The sequence below is a fragment of the Carcharodon carcharias genome, chromosome 31 (assembly GCF_017639515.1).
Source record: "Carcharodon carcharias isolate sCarCar2 chromosome 31, sCarCar2.pri, whole genome shotgun sequence".
NCBI lineage: Eukaryota > Metazoa > Chordata > Chondrichthyes > Lamniformes > Lamnidae > Carcharodon > Carcharodon carcharias.
This window is the reverse complement of record NC_054497.1, coordinates 23,573,387-23,592,927: the sequence shown is the minus strand read 5'-3', so window position 1 is coordinate 23,592,927 and position 19,541 is coordinate 23,573,387. Positions and strand designations below refer to the sequence as shown.

The window sequence follows — 19,541 nt, the reverse complement described above, 5'->3', positions numbered from 1 at the left end:
GATTGCACTTCTGAGTTTTTATGATGGGCCAAATGGCCTCCTCCTGTGCCTGAGATGCTATGATTTCTGTCTTCGAGCTTTAATTTTGAATTCAGAATAGAGTGTCGTTTCCTTTCCTCAATTTGTATTTTCATTTTGTTTAGATTCTTTCTGCCCCTCAACCTTCTATTTTGAGGTTTTATGGTTAGTGGAGCGAGGGAAGGGGAGGCATATTGGAAAGGTTTAAGGGGGGGGGTTGGGGGAAGAGCAGTGGGCTGTTCAAGAGGTTGCAGCAAGGTCAGATTACCTCACCACCTCTTTCTACCCCTTCCTTACTTCTCTCCCCTTGTCCCTCTCCCCCTTCCCCACCTCTCTCCCGCCTCTTCCCTGTCTCTCTCCCCACCTCCACACCCTCTCTGCCTCTGCTCAGGTGTCCATTCTGTGTTTTAGGACAAAGTACAGTTATCACCAGAACTTGCAGAATCAGACGCTGTCACTGCATTGGCAGCTGAGCAACCACCTGGAGCAGGAGCTGGCCAGAGCCATGATCCTCAGGAAGTATCGCAATCATCTACTGGATGTGCTGGAATGGGCCAATCAGATTGCAGAGAAACAAAGGTGTGCAGCGATTGACTGATGTGTGAGATGATTGTAGTTTGTGTGGGAGAATTGTCACCGTCAAGTTATTTCGTCTTTAGATTCTTTTCTCTGCCACCTCTGGCCCCTCTTTCTGGAGTTCAGTGTGCCAATTCTCATGTGAGCTTTGGCAGAGGGCGAGCAAGCGATTCTGCCATTGAGGGTATTGTATCCGAGGGACATCTTCCATCAGGAGCTGGGGACCTGGCTATACCACCCCTCCACCCCTCACCCCCACCCCATCCTGACCCAAAGCCCAAAGAGTCCTCCCTCTACCTGACTCCTTAAACACTGAGGGGAGGGGAGGCGTGTGAAGGGGCATAGCAGAGAGGGGAGGAAGCACCATTACAGACAAAAACCATCAGCTGCTGCTCTTGTTTACTACAGAATAATAATTCAGGAGGGAGAGCTGTCCAAAAATCTCCAAGCGTTGGAAGATTTGAAGAAAATTTGGAGGCTGCTCATCGAAGAAGAGAAAAGGTTGAGCCAAGAGTTGAAGAGGTGCCCGGTGCAGAGTTAGAGTCTGAGCGTTCCTGACTAGTGTCATCCCAATCCCCTCTCCCCTTCCCCTACCTTCTCCCCATCTGTTCCCTGCCCTTCCCTCCTCTCCTCTCTCCCTGTCTCTTCCTCCCCTCTCACCTTAGGTTTGCCAACTGTGGATGGACATATTCCTGGAGGTTTTGTGCGGCCTCCAAATGCCTCACCCAGTCACACAGCCATTTCTCCACTTCCCCTATTTATATAACCAATAAAGTGTTCGAAGAAAAATAACATCAATCAATTTTTTTTTTAACTCTCCCTTTGACTCCAGGACAATCCTAGAGGCTTGGCAAGTTTCTCCTGGGCAAAATAGATTAAAAATAAATCTCAAAATCTGGCAAAATTTTATTTGCCACATGAAAACTTCCCAAAACTTTCAAATTTAGCAACAGATTGATAGTCATCATTGAGATGTTAAACCAAGACCTGGCCTCTTTGGTATACGTACACCATGGCACAGCACGATTTCGAGGCAGAGCAGGGGAGTTCTCCCCACTGTCTCAGCCAATATTCATCCCTCAATTGACATCACTAAGAACAGATTATTTGATCATTTATCAGATTGCTGTTTTTGGGAGGTTGCTGTGCGCAAATTGGCCACCACATTCCCTACATTACAACAGTGACTACACTTTGAAAGTGTTCAATTGGCCGTAAAACACCCAGGGGAAATCCTAACATCCTGATAGGTGCTAAATAAATGCAAGTTCTTTCTGGTGTTAAATCACTTTGTGATACATGGAACATTGGTGCAGGGTTGTGCCAGTTTATGGAAAATGGAGCATGTTCTATCATAGTCTGTTTGTAGTTATTAGAAGGCTCCACCACATTTTCATGCACTGAATATATAATCTATATAATAAACCATATCAAGTGTGTGGTTTACATAAGCATGACATTGAAAATCTTTAGCTGTAATATGTCCAACTTTTGCATATGATCTTTTAACAAAAATGCTTATGGAAGAAGATTTCCCCTAGGTTTAATAAGTATACTGAAATTCTAAACCGGTTATCAGTGAGTTTACAATTTTGCTTCAGATAATGCACAGAAGAAACCTTTTCTCCTATAACCAGTGAGATTAATGGTGCTACAATTAACCTCATAGCCATTGCATTATAGAGGGGGAAAGTGGTCATTGTTCAAAGGTCCACAGAATTATAGGCCAGTTAACTTCACGTTGGTGACAGGAAAGGTAATGGAATCCTTACTCAAATATTTAATAGAGAAACATCTAGGAACTGAAAATATAATAATTTAGTCAGCACGGATATTAAAAATGAAGGGTTTTTTTGGCATTCATTCATGGGACATGGGTGTCACTGGCTGGGCCGGCATTTATTGCACATCCCTAATTGCCCTTGTTCAGAGGGAATTTAAAAGTCAACCACATTGCTGTGGGTCTGGAGTCACATGTAGGCCAGACCAGGTAAGGGTGGCAGATTTGCTTCCCTACAGGGCATCAGTGAACCAGGTGGGTTTTTAACAACAATCATTTTGTGATTATCATCAGACTTCTAATTCCAATTCTTTATTGAATTGAAATTTCATTATCTGCTGTGGTGGGATTTGAACCAAGGTTCCCAGAGCATTATGCTGGGCTTCTGGAAAATACCAGTGAAAATACCACTATGTCAGTGGCTCTGTAGTTATAGGTAGATTATGCTAGACCAACCTTACTAAGTTCTTTGAAGAAGTAATAGAATAAGCAGTAAGGAATAATGGAGTCTAGGTAATATACTTAGGCAAGCAAAGATCCACAAAACATTTGCGTGAAATTAGTACCTTTATTGCAACAGTGTTTCTTTAAATCCCCATCCCATGCCATCCCTCTGTCATTCCAATTCCATTCCCCATCCCACTAGGGTTGCCAACCCTCCAGAGATGGCTGGGAGTCTCCTGGAATTGGCATCAATCTCCTGGTGGCCACAGAAAGTCTTCCTGGAGATTTTAAAACAATATTGGATGAGTTGGGCTGGTTTTGCTTCAAACCAGCATCATCACTCCTCCCCCCAGCCCCCCCGAAACCAGGAAGGAGGGTCCCACGGCACCGGGTGGGAACTGTAGTCTCTCTATCCCTACATGGCGGAGAGTGGGGGAACCGGGTGGAGAGCAGGCTAAAACTCCCCGAGGACTCTGCAGGCAGCAACGGGGGCAGTGCGCAGTGGTGATGTGACATATCAGGTGAAACCCCTGGGAACTGAGGTAAAAAGAGTGAGAGTAGCAGCTGTGACAGAGGGTAAGCAACAGCTCAGTTGGGATTGAGATTTTCTTGCTGCTGATGTTTCCAGTTTCTCTCGCCGCCACACCAACCCCCCAAAAACCCACCCTCGGCCTCCCAATTATTGTGCATTGACAGCAGTAAGAGGAGGTGGATTTGTATTTATGTATCTCCGTTCGTACAGACAGTTGATAAACCTAAAACCCAGCTGTGCTGCGCTGCTGCTTTAGATTCCACTGCCATCTCCTGGAATATGTCGAGCTAGAGTCCTACCCCTCTTCCTATGCCATCCCTGACCCCCATTTCATCCCTCTATGTTGTTGTTTTCCCATGCACTCCCACCACCCTCCCCAATGCAACCCACCCCCCACCCCCCCTTCCATACTGTTCCCCCTCTACGCCAATCCCTCCAGCCAGGGTAACTGTCGTTGGGCTCCCCTTACCTCCTGCTTGTTTTATTTTCTCCATCCACCCTCACCACATGCCTCCAACCCCCGGCATTTCCACCAACCCTCCCTCCCCACGGCAACCCCGTCCCTCTATACCATCTCCACCCCCACCTCCCCAGCCTTGTTGGGCTCCCAATATTTTTCGCTGTTCTCTTTCTCCACCAACTGTTGGCAGCCTCACCTGCGTCACACGCTCCAGTTTTCCACACGCTCCATGTGGCTCCGCGTGTGCCAGGCTCCATCCACCAAATCAACCCGCCAACCAATCAGAACAAAAACGACTGACAAAAACTAAATATTATTATAGGTTTTCAAAGGGCCGGTGATAAGGTAACAGAGTGGCCTCATGATTATCGGGAGATTGTGGCGTAGCGATAATGTCACCGGATTAATAATCCTGAGGCCCAGGCTAATGCTCTGAAAACCCACCTGGTTCACTAATGCCCTTTAAGGAAGGAAATCTGCCATCCTTACCTGGTCTGGCTCTACATATGACTCCTGACCCATGGCCCTAGCAAGCCACTCACTAGGGATGGGTGACTAATGCTGGTCTAGCCAGTGACACCTGCGTCCTGTGAAAGAGTAAATAAAAAAAGGGTCAGAACCTGGGGAGTCAAGTGACAAGCAGTAAAATGGACAGCAAGCTGGCTGCACAGGAAACATTAGAAATTAACCACCCCCACTAGAGCTATACCTTGAGTGCCCTACCATCCATTCTTAATTAGCACATTCGTTTAGATAATATCACCAACTTCAACATCTATGTGTTCTTTTGTCTGTGACATCTTTTGATTATCTGCTCCTATCACTGCTTGCTTGTCCCTACAACCACACCAAACCCCCCCACTTCTCTCCGCACCCCCCCCCCCCCCTCCCCCACCACCACCTTAAACCAGCTTATATTTCACCCTTCTCCTTGGAATCACCCAGTTCTGCTGAAGGGTCATGACTCGAAACATCAACTCTTTTCTTTTCCGCCGATGCTGCCAGACCTGCTGAGTTTTTCCAGGTAATTCTGTTTTTGTATTAGAAATTAAAGGTAAGTTCTCAGACTGCTGGAGGTGGTGTTTTACAGGATCAGTGCTGGGATCACCGGTACTGACCATGTTCAGAAACACTCTGGACTCTGGGATCAGAAGCACAATTTTAATGTCATTTTGGGTAGTGTGTTAATACTGAGGAAGCCTGCAGCAAAACATAAGAATCCATTAGTAAATTTGCAGAAAGGTCATGTAATTTAATTGATTATAGATAACTGTGAGATGGTGCATTTTGACAGGAAAAATAAACAGGCCACATACACCTTGGAAAATCAGTGTCCCTCAAAGAAGCAAAACAAAGCTCTTGGGCGTGTTTCTGGAGAGATAGAATGGAAAGCAGAAACGTTTTGTTAAACTTGTATAGAATCACTGTTAGGCCAGTTCTGTTGAAGGGTCATGAGGACTCGAAACGTCAACTCTTTTCTTCTCCGCCGATGCTGCCAGACCTGCTGAGTTTTTCCAGGTAATTCTGTTTTTGTTTTGGAGAAAGTGCAAAATGGATTTCCTAGAATGATACCAGAACAGAGCGATTATAACTATCAGGAAGCATTGAACAGGCTGGTGGGCTTCTTTCTCTAGAAAAGAGAAGGCTGAGGGGTGACCTGATAGAGAATTTTATAATTCTGAAAGTGTTTGATAGGTTAAATGTAGAGATGTTTCGATGAGGGACCATAAGTATTAGATCCTCCTCCTTCAGGTACCAGGATTTTCACTGGATTGGTCCATGATTATGCTCGGCAAAGTACTGCAGTGGTTTGCTGTTGCCTTCTGCAATATGGCTGCAGGATACTCTCCCGCTCTTACCACCTGCCATTAGGTGTCTTGGAATGATTAACAAGCTGATAATCAACATATTTGGCCACATTATGAACTACCTTCCATGGTCATAAAGTCCTGAAGTGGGACTTGAATGGGGAACTTCTGGCCCAGAGGTAGCGACACTACCCACTGTGCAACAAGACTTCCTTAAATGTTAGATAAGCACTAATAAATCTCGAAGGAGATTCAGGAGAACATTCTTTACACGGAGAATGTGGAAACCATTACCACAGGGAGAAGTTAAGATGAATAGTATAGACACAATTAAGGGGAAGCTAGATAAATACATGAGGGAGAAAGGATAGGTTATGTCGATAAAGTTAAATGAACTGGGTCAGTAGGTTCACATGGAGCATAAGTGCTGGCACAGACAAGTTGGGTTGAATGGCCTGTTTCTGTGCTGTGCATCCAATGGAATTGGGCCTCCACCCCCAACTTTTCCATTGCTCCTTTAATCAAGCCACCAACATTTTCATTCTAATTACTCTGACAATTATTACATTTCTTCCTCTACATCTTACATCCTACAGCAGGGTCTGGGTACAGGAACCCATATCCCAGCAGGGTCTGGGTACAGGAACCCATATTCCAGCGGGGTCTGGGTACAGGAACTCATATTCCAGGAGGGCCTGGGTACAGGAACCCATATCCCAGCAGGGTCCAGGTACAGGAACCCATATCCCAGCAGGGTCCAGGTACAGGAACCCATATCCCAGCAGGGTCTAGGTACAGGAACCCATATCCCAGCAGAGACTGGGTACAGGAACCCATATCCCAGCAGGGTCTGGGTACAGGAACTCATATCCCAGCAGGGTCTGGGTACAGGAACCCATATCCCAGCAGGGTCTGGGTATAGGAACCCATATCCCAGGAGGGATCGGGTATCAGGGGGCCTGAATCAGCCATGATTTTATTAAATGGTGGAGAAGCTCAAGGAACCGAGTGGCCTACTCCTGCTTCTAATTCGTATGTTCGGATCATGGCTGATATGATAGTGGCCTTAAGTCACTTTCCTGCTTGTCCACCATTACCCCTCCCTTGTCAATCAAAATTTTTGGTTTAACTTTTCCACTCCCTTAAACTACCATATATCAACAATGCTTCAATGTTAAAAGTCTCATTTTTGTTTTCAATCCCTTCAATGCCTCCCTGTCTCTGTAACCTCCTCTAGCCCAACAACCCTCTGCAATCTCCACACTTTCTCCAATTCCGGCCTCTTGAACATTCCTGATTTTAATTGCTCCATGTTCAGCTGTCTGGTGTCTTAAGGCTTGGGATTCACTCCCTAAACCTTTCCCTCTCTCTCCTCCCTTAAAACCTCTCTCTTTTGACCTGGGTGATTGACATTCCCCTTCACCTGTGGAGAAAGAAACAGAATTGATGTCTGGAGTCCGTATGACTCTTCTTCAGAGCTACAGAGAAGTAGAAATGTGGTGAAATTTACTGTTTTAAGGGGTGGGGGGGGGGGATGGAGGGGGTGGAGGGGTGGAGCAGGTGAAGCTGGATAGACGGCCAGCGATAGGTGGGGGCAAAGGAGAGATTGACAAAAATGTCATGACCAAAAGGACAAAGGGAGCGTTAATGGTAGTGGTAAGAGCTAAAAAAGGTGCTGATAGTGGCATTAAGGTGAGAAAGCAGAATATGATAATAGCAGAACAAGGGTAAGCACTCTGAAAAGAACAAGATGAACAAGTAACCAATGGCCCTTGTGAAGGTGGGGTGGGGGGAGGAGCGGTGGGGGGGGTAAAAAAGGGATCGAAAATTGGATAAAAAGGGGGGATAAAACAATGAATAAATTAATGAAAATAAAAATAAGTGGATAAAACATAAAAATGAATATTGAAAAGAGGGGTGTAAATAGAGGAGAGAGTTCATGGTCTAAAGTTATTGCGGAAGAAAGAAGACACGTCAGAAGCACTGTTTTGGAAAGTGGCAAATCGGAAAAGATGCGACAGAGGCGAAGGAACTGAGAGAACGGGATGGAGTCCTTACAGGAAGCGGGGTGTGAGGAGCTGTAGTCGAGGTAGCTGTGGGTATCGGTGGTCTTGTAATGAATATTGGTGGACAGTCTATCACCAGCAATGGAGACAGGTCAAGGAAGGGGAGGGAAGTGTCGGAGACAGACCATGTGAAGGTGATAGAGGGGTGGAAATTGGAAGCAAAATTGAAATTTTTCCAGGCCCAGATGTGACCATGAAGCGGCACCAAAACAGTCATCGATGTACCGAGAAAAGAGTTGTGTGAGGGGACCTGAGTAGGACTGGAACAAGGAAATTTCCACATACCGCATAAATAGACAGTCATAACTGGGGCCCATGCGAGTACCCACAGCCACACCTTTTATTTGGAGGAAGTGAGACAAGTTAAGGGAGAAATTGTTCAGTGAGAGAATTAGTTCAGCCAGACGAAGGAGAGTAGTGGTGGATAGGGCTTGTTTGGGCCTCTGTTCAAGGAGGTCCCTCAGACCATCCTGGAGGGGGATGGAGGTGTATAAGGATTGGACATCCATGGTGAAGAGGGGGACAGTTAGGGCCAGGGAACTGGAAATTATTGATACGACGTAGGGCATCAGAGGAATCATGGATGTGGGTGGGAAGACATTGGACAAGGGGGAGAGAGAAAGGAGTCAAGGTAGGAAGAAATGAGTTCCGCGGGGCAGGAACAGGCTGACATGATGGGTCTACTGGGACAGTCCTGCTTGTGTGGATTTTGGGGAGGAGGTAGAAGCGGGCCGTCCGAGGTTGGGAGACTGTGAGGTTGGAAGCTGTGGAGGGAAGATCTCCAGAGGAGATGAGGTCAGTGACAGTCCTGGCTTGATGTTCGGTGGTGGGTTCACTGTCTGGGGTAGGTGGAAGGAAGTCTCTGAGAGATGGCGCTCAGCCTCTGCAAGGTAGGGGTAGAGCACCACCCTTGTTGGCAGGTTTGATAACACAGTCAATGTTCAGGGTTCAACAACTCCACAGATTCCGTCAGAGCTGCTGAGTTTTTCCAGCATTTTCTGTTTTTGCTTCAGATTTCCAGCATCCGCAGTAATTTGCTTCTATGAAGGGCGGGTCGGCCCGTTGATTGACATTTGCGTTCATCAATCGGTGTGAGGAACGGGCGATTGACGCTGGTGTTCACCAATCATAGCGAAAAAAGGGCGGGATAACATGATTGACATTTCTCTTCTCCGATCAGTGCGAAGAATTTGTTGAAGAGCCCGGCGTTCGCTTTCGCCAATCAGTGAGAAGAATAGGCGGGATAATAGTTGATTGACATTCATTTGCAGCAATGAGCACAAAGGGGAGGCGGGATGTCCACCAACACAGTGATTGACATTCTCATTCACCAATCGGCGAAAAGGAGAGGCAAAATTCCGGTCGCTGCCGTCGGATTTGGGCCAATCAGCAGACGGAGATTTCCTGGCCCTGCCGGCTCGGCTGAAAATGGCGGCGGCGGCGGCTGGGGGCGCCCGTGTGGTGGCTTCGGTCAAGGTGGTGAAGCCTTTTCTGTCCCGGAACCAGGGCGAAGCCAAGCGTCGGGTGCGGGAGCTTTACCGGGCCTGGTACCGGGAGGTGCCCAACACCAGTAAGGAGCCGGGGGGGGGGGGGGGGGGGGGGGGGGGTGAGTTGCGGGGAAGGCGGCCGGTCACTAGGGGCTGTCCAGCCGGCCTGAGCTGTCTCTTGGGGTCGGGGACGGTTGGGTCTCGGCCTCCGGGGCCCTGTGCTGGGGTAACCCGGGCTGGAGACCCTCCCGGGGCCGGGTGCTAACAGACTTGCATTTTTGTAGCGCCCTGCACCTCCCTTTAGTGAATGAAATGTCCTTGGTGCAGAGACAAGAGGCCATTCAGCCCCTCAAACCTATTCCGGCATCAATCAAATCGCGGCTGGTCCGCGATCTAACTCATAAACCCGTCGTTATCCCATCTCCCTAAAATCACGGGTGGTCTTCGACAGCAGCTTTTAAACCGATGACCTCTACCATCTAGAAGGACAAGGGCAGCAGACACACCTGGAAGTTCCCCTGCAAGTCACTCACCATCCTGGCTTGGAAATATATCATCGTTCCTTCACTGTCACTGGGTCAAACTCCTGGAACTCCCTCCCTAACAGCACTGTGGGTGCACCTACACCATATGGACTGCAGCGGTTCAAGAAGGCAGCTCATCACCACCACCTTCTCAAGGGCAATCAGGGATGGACACTAATGCTGGCCTTGCCAATGGCACCCACGTCCCATGAATGAATATACATAAAAACAATTCTGCCTCCACAGTCTTCCTTTTGGTACCCAATCAGCCCCACCCTCTTACACCGTTTGTGTTTGCAAATGACTTTTGATTCCCCTTCATGTCAGTCAATAATCTATTCTCATACTCCCTTTGCCTCTTGTTTTATAGATCTCCCTGTTGTTTCTATATTTAGCCTGGTTCTCTATAATGTATTATGATTATTTTGTCATAAATGAATAATGAAATGCCCCAAGGTGCTTCACAGGAGCCTTATTAAACAAAATTGACACTGAGCCACATGAAGAGATATTAGGTGCGATGACCAAAAGCTTGGTCAAAGTGGTAGCTTTTAAAAAGTGTCTTAAAGGAGGAAAGTGAGGTGGAGAGGTGTAGGGAGGGAATTCCAGAGATTGGGGCCCAGGCAACTAAAAGCATGACCTCGAATGTTGGAGTGATTATAATTGGCATGGAGCCAGTAGAGCTGGGTCTCATCACTGTACGTGTGAAAAGTAAAGAATTATGTCACCAAAGCGCAGCATGTAGATGAGAAATAGGAGGGGGGGTCAAGGTTAGATCATTGGGGGACACTAGAGTTAACAGTGCAGCTGCAGGAAGTGAAACCATTGCAAGTGATTCTCTGGTTATGATTAGATAAGAATGGAACCTCAGTTCGAAGATGGGAATTTTGTCTCCTCAAGGACTGTGCGGTGGCCACTCCTAGCAATACTGTCATGGACAGGTGTTTGTGCAACATACTGGTGAGGGTGAGGTTGTCATTTTTTTCCCTCTTGTTGGTTCCCTTACCACCTGCCACAGGCCCAATCTGGCAGGTATGTCCTTCAGGGCTCAGGTAGCTCAGTCAATCTGTGAAGTCGCTCACCCAGACTGAAAATCCTGTGCCCTTGTTATCCTCAGTGCTTCTACCAAATGATATTCAACATGGAGGAGTACCGATTCATCAGCTGAGGGAGGCCCGTAAGTGGTAATCAGCAGGAGGTTTCCTTGCCTGTGTTTGACTTGATGCCCTAAGACTTCGTGGGTTCAGAGTCCTAGGGCAACTCCCTCCTGACTGTATACCAGTGTGCTGCCACCTCTGGTGGGTATGTCCTGCCAGTGGAACAAGATGTACCCAGGGATGGTGATAGTGGAGTCTGGAACATTGGCTGTGAGTGTGACTATATCAGGCTGTCCCAGTTTTGGCGCAAGCTCCTAGATGTTAGTAAGGAGACTTTGCAGGGTTGACTGGACAGGTTGTGCATTTGTCATTTCTGGTGCCTACTCTGTTATCATCATTGTGGTTCGTAGATGTGGTAGTTGTGGATCTGGATTTTCAGATTAAGCTGGAGACTAGACTGTTGGTAAACTTTTTATTGAACATCAGGCAATGAAAAATACAGCCTCAGCACAAGGTTCTACATAGTACTATCTTAATGCTCAAAATCATGTCCTCTAGTGATTTTGAGGTTCCTGGCCACCAAACTGAATTTCACGCCCAAGCATGACACTTTGTAATGCCTCGGTTGCCCCTAGTGTAATCTTTGAAGGATGTTAAGTCTGAGCTCTCTTGGTATGGCCGACCTCTCATCGTAGATTAATAAGTCGTCACAATACTGAGATTTCCGCGTTGCTCCAAGTATTGTTTCAGGATGAGATTGTTTGGAACATATCCTGGCATTCATTTTTGCAGTATTCTCTTAGCACGTTCTTCATCTGTTTTCTGTGCTTGCTGTATTTCGTTTAGCCGCTGTGTGGCTGCTGATTTGCCTTGTACATGTTTGTCTGGTTCCTTCACCTGTTTAGGGAAATCTTCTGCTTGGTTTCCTCAAGGTTTTCCAATTCATCCCCTTTAAGGATGAGTTGTAGATCTGTGCAAGTTTTTCAACTTAACTGTGAACATTCTTGATTGTGGATCACGCACAGAGTTTCTGTGATTTCTTTTCCTTTGTACTGGAGTTTTGTAGTCAACTGTCCCTTAGCTTTCAGCTGAATGCCTCCTGGATCGTGGGGTCTTATGATCGATGGCTGGAGTAAACCTGGTTTTAACCACTGTTCTATGTCTGAAAGAATTGAAACATCTGCTCCAGTGTCTGAATTGAAGTTTACGTCTGTTCACTATAATATCTGCACTCCAATTGTTCGCATTTGATCCTGTAATTTCTCCCAAGAATGGTACTTCTGGATCCTTTTCTTCAACTTCTTGAATGATCCTTGATTTTGGCTGTTTGCTGTAGCAAAATGATTTAAAATGGCTTCTCTTCTTACAGGAATAGCTATCCCCAATTCCTTCATTCCGATGCAGCCTTTTCCCACCACATCGAGAACACTGAATGATGATGATTATCTTTGCTTTTTCTCTGTTTGGGATTAGGTGCACTGCAATTTCTACGTGGTATAAACTGGACTGTATCGGTCATTATTTACCACAAAATTTATTTTTTTGCCTCGAATAAAGGCTTTGTTTTGCTTTTTCTCTTCTACCTACCTTGTTTTCTGCACAGCCTTCAATAGGGTCAAATCTTCCTGATGGTGCCTCTTCAAGGACTCCCACAACAATACAATCCAGAATTAATTTGTCTTTCAGGGCTCCATATTCACAATTTTCAGCTAATAGATGTAACTCATTGATGAAGGAATCTATGCTCTCTCCCAGTCTTTGGGTATGCCTATTGAATTTTGCTCTCTCTATAATGGTGTTTTTTCAGACTGAATTAAGTATCAAAGGCTCTGATAACTTCTTTACGATATCTTCGTTTATGCACTGTCTGACCATTACCTTGCCTTCACTACTGCCTATGGCATAAGAGTAAGATAATGACCTGCTCCTTGCTAGTCTTCTCTGTTAGTCCTGATTCTGTTCTGTACTGGTAAACCTGCGATGCCAGTTCTACTGCTTCTCTGCTTGATCCAGGTGTTCTAAGTGATCGAAGCACTCAAGAAAAAATCCTAACTACCAATGTCTTCCTTTTTACTGTTGCTATCTCGAGTCTTTTTGAAGATTTTCCCACGCTGTCCTTGTCCTGCTATCATTTCTTTTGCTGCTACTTCCAGTCACTAGGTTATTCATTTGTTGCTTCTTTCGTCGTGTTTCACCGCTGTCACCATCTGTTATCATCGTTGTGGGTCTTAAATGTGGTAGTCGTGGATCTGGATTTAAAGATTAAGCTGGAGGCTAGACTGTTGGCAAACTTTACCTTTTGCTGAACATTGGGCTAACTATGTACAATACAGACTTGGCACTAGGCTCTGATTAGAACTATCTCACTCCATGCTCTGTTACGTGATCATACATCACTGATGTAGAATATATATTTACATATTTAACATTAGTCCTTTATACTATACTCACGTCAATGCCGGTTGGTCATTCCGGTTTTATTCTTAAACAACTTTCCACAATGGTTTGATGTAACTGAATGGTTTGCTAGGCCATTTCAGTGGGTAGTTAGAGTCAACACCTTATCATGGAGCTGGAGTCACATGTAGGCAAGACCAGGTAAGGACAGCAGATTTCCTCTCCTGAAGAACATTAGTGAACCAGATGGGTTTTTATGACAGTCCAATAGTTTCATGATCATGATGACTGATGCTAGATTTTTATTCCAGATTTAGTAATTAATTGAATTTAAATTCCCCCAGCTGTCATGGTGCGATTTGAGCTGATGTCTCTGGAGCATTTGTCCAGGCCCCTGAATTACTAGTCCAGTAACATTACTATGCTACTGTTCCTTCAATGATGTACCCATGCCTCATAAGACCATAAGACATAGGAGCAGAAATTAGGCTATTTGGCCCATCAAATCTGCTCCGCCATTCAATCATGGCTGATAAGTTTCTCAACCCCATTCTCCCGCCTTCTCCCCGTGACCTTTGATCCCCTTACCAATCAAGAACCTATCTATCTCGGTCTTAAATACACTCAATGGACTGCAGTAGTCCAAGAAGTCAGCTCACTAGCTTCTCGAGGGCAATTAGGGATGCACACTGAATGCTGACCTTACCAGCAACACTCACATTCTATGAATGAATTAAAAATTACTATTCCGTAGTTCTTGTGTACTTAATGTAGGAAATACAGCAGCCAATATTTGCACACAAGGGCCCACAAACAGGAATATGATGTTGATTAGTAAACCTGTTGTTTTCTGTTGCTTTAGAGATAAATATTGGCCAGGACAACAGGGAGAATTCCCCTCCCTTTCAAAATAGTGCAATGGGATCTTTTCCTTATACCTGTGAAGGTAGAGGGGCCTTGGTTTAATGTCTCATTCAAAAGCTAGCACCTGTGGCAGTGTAGCACTCCCTCAGTACCACTATCTTGGAGAGTCAGCCTACTGAAGTTTCTGGAGTGAGGTTTGAACACTTGACCTTCTGACTCAGAGGCCAGAGTGCTACGCAACTCTGACATAACTTGGATTTTGATAGTGCCTTTCATAATTTTAGGATGTCCCAAAACAACTCCAAGCCCATGAAGTATTTTTGAAGAGCTATAATGCAGAGAAACACTGTGTACTTTGTCCTCATGGGCCAGTCTGTGCCTGAAGTTCTGTGGAGTTTGGTTGTGTCTATGGGGGAGTGTGTGCAGACACACACACACACTATGTGTATTTCTTTTTAGATTGGCTTGGAGATCCTTGAACTTTCTTGGTGTTTTTCTTTGTATGTCAGATATCTACTCACTGCGAACAAACCTGGAACTGCTGCGTTGTAGGATTCTGCAGATGGCAAGTATTAAAGAAAAATTACAGACTAGTCAAAAGTAGGCTAGACATTGAGTTGATTGGAATCTAAGAGGAAGCTAGATAAGCATATAAGGGCGAAAGGAATAGAACAACATGCTGATAGGGTTAGATGAGTGGGCAGAAGGAGGCTCATGTGGAGGGTAAACATCACTTTGGCCTGGTGAGGCCGAACTTCCTGTTTCTGTGCTGTACATTTAATGTAACTCGATGTAATCGGTGACGTGTAGGATGGAACCCTGCAGTGCTTAACCAGTGTTTGATTGACTATATCTATCATTCCATTCTCTCTCACAGTACAGAAATTCTACCTGGATATCACAGTGAAACAGGGACGGGATAAAGTACGGGAAATGTTCATGAAAAATGCCCACGTAACTGACCCCCGGATTATCGACTTACTAGTGATTAAGGTCTGAGGATCTGGGATTACCAGAATTCTGCCGTAAAACTGACTCTGTTGTGTGATTGGCTTTGGGAAATGGGACTTTATACAATATAAATGTTATGATCATACTCCCTGCTAAGGGAGTATCAGGAGCTAGCTAAAAAGCAAGACCCAATGGTTTGGAATCTCTGGATTACTATCCAAGCCATGTGCTAATTTGTGTAGTGATAAGCAGGTCTGTGTGTGCGTACTGACACCAGTATTGGAGCAGGACTGGATTCCTAACAGAAAAGATAAATTGGGCTGAGGAAAGGGCTCTAAACTAGTACGACGGGTGGGGAAAGGACCTATTGAAAGTAACTGTAGCCTGAAGATAAAAGAAATGGGGGTTGTGAGTAAAGATCAGGTCAAAGAAATGATTCAGGTAACAAATGGCCAGGGTTAAAGTATAGAATTTAAATCTAAAATCATTGTTAAAAGTAAAATGAGACACAACTAATAAAAAATAAATTGAATTGCCTATACATCAATGTACACAGCATCTGTAAAAATAATGAGGGATTGTAGGCAATAATTTGTAAAGAGGAGCCATGTGTGGTAGGAATAACTGACAGGGACAGCAGGATGGGCTGTTAAATGCTGCAATATCTAACGTTTTTAGAAAGGTTGAGGAAGGATGAAATTGTATCATTATTAAGTAGAAATAACAATGGCTTTAGGAAGAAGGAGCATAACTAACATTAAGGTAGAAACAGAATTAATTCATCCTTCTATTAAGAGCTAGAAGGGACGTGAAGGAAGAAATAGATAGGTAAATCCGTGAATTGAGTAAAAGGTACAGAATAATAATGGAAAATTTCAACTACCCTTAAATAAGTTGGCAAGAAAGGGAGAAAAAGGAAATGAAGTTTTGATGGTGTGTGCAGTACTCTTTTCTTAACCAGTATGTAAGAAGCCCAACAAGACAGGAATCACTGCTGGATCCAGTAATGGGACATGAGCCAGCGTAGATAAGAGAAATGAGCTAGGCAATAGTGCTTAAGGCACTTTCAAACAAGCACCAAGTCCTAGCTTGGCTGGTGGTGAGAAGTGCACTCCCCATGCAGATCCTTCATGCATGTCCTAATTCTCTGCACCACCACACGCTGCCCTCAAATCAGCTGCAGTGGGGAGAGATGAACATGTATCACCTTCTAGGATATGCCTTTGCAAAGCAGGTCTGGAGAGAGATGAAGTGATTTTTGTCGAGGTTCATCCCGAGCAGCTCCATGCTGCAGGACTTTGTGTTCTACGGGCTGTTCCTAGGGGGACACATTGAAACAAACATCAACTGCAGCTGGAGGATCTTCAACCCTGGTGAAAGATGCTCTTTGGTCTGCCTGAAACTTGTTAGTCTTCCAGTGCAAAGAGTTGCCCATGACTGAGTGTTGCAGACTGGCACATTAAAAGATCTAGAACTATGTGCTGAGGGATGCACTAAGCTTGGCGCAGCCACTGCAAAGGCAATGGGGAAAGACCAGTGTGTAAGGCCTTTCAGCCATATTACACCAAGGGGTTGGTAATGCTGTAAGATGCCTCTGGATAGAAGCTTGTTCTTCGATGTATATGGTTAATACAATTGTTTTGAGGCACCTCAAAGTACAACATGCTCTGTGGAAAAGGTTGATTGTTTATTTATTGCACTTCCTGTTAAGACAACTTGAAATGTACTTTGTAATAGTCTTTTAGATGTTTATTTTTGAATAAAATATATTTTTGCAAAAAAGTTTTGAATTGATACAGGATTAGGGGAGAGAGATTAGTTTGGAATTGATGCGGGGCTATACAGATAGTGGGATGAGTTTTGGGTTGCTCTTTGGAATCAATGGCCTCTTTTGTAAACTTCCCAGTTCTCTGATTTCTCATGTTGCTGGTTTCCTTTTTCAGGGTAAAATGGATCTTGAAGAAACTATTAAAGTGTGGAAGCAGCGGACACACATCATGCGTTACTTCCATGAAACAGAAACACCCCGACCCACAGATTTCCTCTCCAGGTTCTATGAGGGACACGATGTGTAAATAATGAGAGAAAATGGCTATTGTAAAATAAATATTAAAAAATCTTATAATGTTAAGTATAGTGGATTTAATGGTCTGTAGTTAATGGTGGTTGCTTCTGTATTTCACTGTGCAAAAATATTGACAAAAAGAACAGCAGTGGGAAATACTTAAAAAGGTGAATTTGAGAAATATATTCAGCCAAAATCAGGAACAAACAAGCCAATAACAAAACATGGATAAATAAAGGGAGTTGATGGTAAAACAAATGAAAGAAAAAAGGCAAACACTAAGTACTAAACTGTGAAGTTTGATTATTCTGAATTATACCATGAAAAGATGTCATATTTTCTCTATCTAGGTAGTATTGTAGGACACCACGATGGGAGGGGGGAATAATGATTTCTTGATTGCAGAGGGAGGGATAGGAATTATATTGCATCGTCTGCGGTTCTTGACTTTTAAGCCACAAGGTTGTGGGTTCAAGTCCCACTTCAGGGAGTGGGCTCATTTGAGCCCATTATCTAGGCTAATACTTGCAGTGCAGTTCTGAGGGGGTGCTGCACCGTCAGGTGCCATCTTGCAGATGAGAGATTAAACTGAGGTCCTATTGGGAAGAGCAGGCACATTCTCACCAATATCCCAGCCAATATTTATCCTTCAACATTTAAGAAAAATTTAGATGAGCACTTGAAACGCCATAGCATACAGGGCTACAGGCCAAGTGCTGGAAAATGGGATTAGGATAGGGGGATAGGTGCTTGATGGCCTTAACAGACACAATGGGCCTGTTTCTGTGCTGTATAACCAATACCTAAAACATTACCTGGTCATTTTCTCATTGCTATTTGTGGGAGCTTGCTATGCACAGCTTTCTACTGTGTTTCCTACATTACAACAGTGACTACACTTCAAAAAATACTTCATTGGTGGTAAAGAGCTTTAAGACATCCTGGGGTTGTGAAAGGCACTTTTTAAATGTTAACAATAAATCTTTTGGACTTTGGGTCATGAGACTTTAGAACTATAATAGTTTATTTGCATATGCAGCAGCATCATTTGAAATGTAAAGACATTAAGCACAGTACATATGATTTAACCCATATTAGTGAGGCCTTACTCTGGTTCCCTTTGATCTGGCTGCAATGGTACATGTACCTGGTGAAGATTCACTTGTGGGAGCTGTGAAGAATCAGGCACTTGTTGTGAACAGTACAGAATGTAAATCTACGACCACATAAGATGATGAGATTGTACTGGCCACCACTGCTCTGATACTTATTGATACAGGTTGCTGTATGGCCCCTAAATTCAGTTGATAAACACCCAACCTTTAGTACTGACATTTGCATACAGTGCGTATGATTTAGTGCTAAGAAGACACTTAAAAGTAGGTCTAGACGAGGTTGACGTCTAGTCAATATCATGGTTATCCCAGCTCTACTCCCCAGTCCCAGGATAGTTCCTGTAAAGCTGGGAAAATGTGACAAGAGTGTAATGAGAATGGAAAGATCATCTTTTAACAAACATTAGTTCTAGCAAGAGTGATTCCAATGGTGCAAATGACAAAATAGTTGGAACAAAATTTAAAACATGGTGGCAGCATCACTCCCCCTGTGCATCAGTGGATAAATGCGCCAGCTAGACCGGATTGGGGGAGAGGGAGAGAGCTAGCAATGGCGTCACCACCTGAGGATTGGGAGGGGGAAAATATGACGGGGACTCCCCGACGTCCTTTGCCTTGGTGTGTGGATGTTAGACGAGGACAGCCCCACCTGTGAAGCAAATGGTTAAACATCCTGTCAACATTCAATGGTCTTCAGCCCATCATATGGACAATGACCCCTTGGGGAAGAGGTATTATAATCCAGTTAATTCCTGCAGAACTGTACGCCAGGAGTAAAGGAGAGACTAAGGACAGAGGACATGGCGACTGGGTTTTAAAACTAAATAGTATGAGAAAGGGAAACCTGTTCGAGGTAATGGGTCCAAGTGCTCGAACTGGCCTTGAGAGACCCTCTGAACAAAGATCCCCTGCCCCTCTGACTGGAAAGTGAACCCTAGAATCTGCGCCCTGCACCCGCCACCGGCCCCTTAAAGAGAGTACTCCTGAAAAACTTTCTATCTGTTCCTATATCAGAACTGCAGCAGTTCAAGAACACCACCACCTTCTCGAGGGCAATTCGGGATGGGCAATAAAAGCTGGTCTTGCCAGCAATGCCCATATCCCATGAATGAATTTTTAAAAATCCAAGTAATGGGCAGAGAGGTGAAAAATTTGGACCATTGGCAAATTAATTTCAACATAGAGAAGCGTGAAGTATTACATTTTAATAAGAAAAATAAGTAAGTCACATATTAGGTGGGAAATAAGAATCTAAATTGGAAAAAGGAGCACGGGGATTTTAAGAGTACAAATATTCAAATCACTAAAAGGCAAGTCAAAAAGGCCAAAACTAAGCACTAGAGTTTATTTCTAAGAG

At 44.6% G+C, this 19,541-nt stretch overlaps 1 protein-coding gene across 1 annotated transcript; it reads left to right on the top strand.

Moving 5' to 3' along the window:
- Positions 1–9,088: 9,088 nt before the first annotated feature.
- On the top strand, positions 9,089–17,135 carry ndufa6 (NADH:ubiquinone oxidoreductase subunit A6). The gene is made up of 3 exons (XM_041177673.1): positions 9,089–9,254; positions 14,931–15,046; positions 16,948–17,135. Exons 1-3 carry the CDS (start codon positions 9,113–9,115, stop codon positions 17,077–17,079), a joined length of 390 nt encoding a protein of 129 aa, XP_041033607.1. The 5' UTR covers positions 9,089–9,112; the 3' UTR covers positions 17,080–17,135.
- Positions 17,136–19,541: the final 2,406 nt, after the last annotated feature.

Excerpts from the sequence above, each read along its gene's own strand:
- ndufa6 (XM_041177673.1), top strand. The coding sequence starts at position 9,113 with ATGGCGGCGGCGGCGGCTGGGGGCGCCCGTGTGGTGGCTTCGGTCAAG. Across the intron at positions 9,255-14,930 it reads CCGGGAGGTGCCCAACACCA|TACAGAAATTCTACCTGGAT; the intron begins GTAAGGAGCCGG and ends TCTCTCTCACAG. Across the intron at positions 15,047-16,947 it reads TCGACTTACTAGTGATTAAG|GGTAAAATGGATCTTGAAGA; the intron begins GTCTGAGGATCT and ends TTCCTTTTTCAG.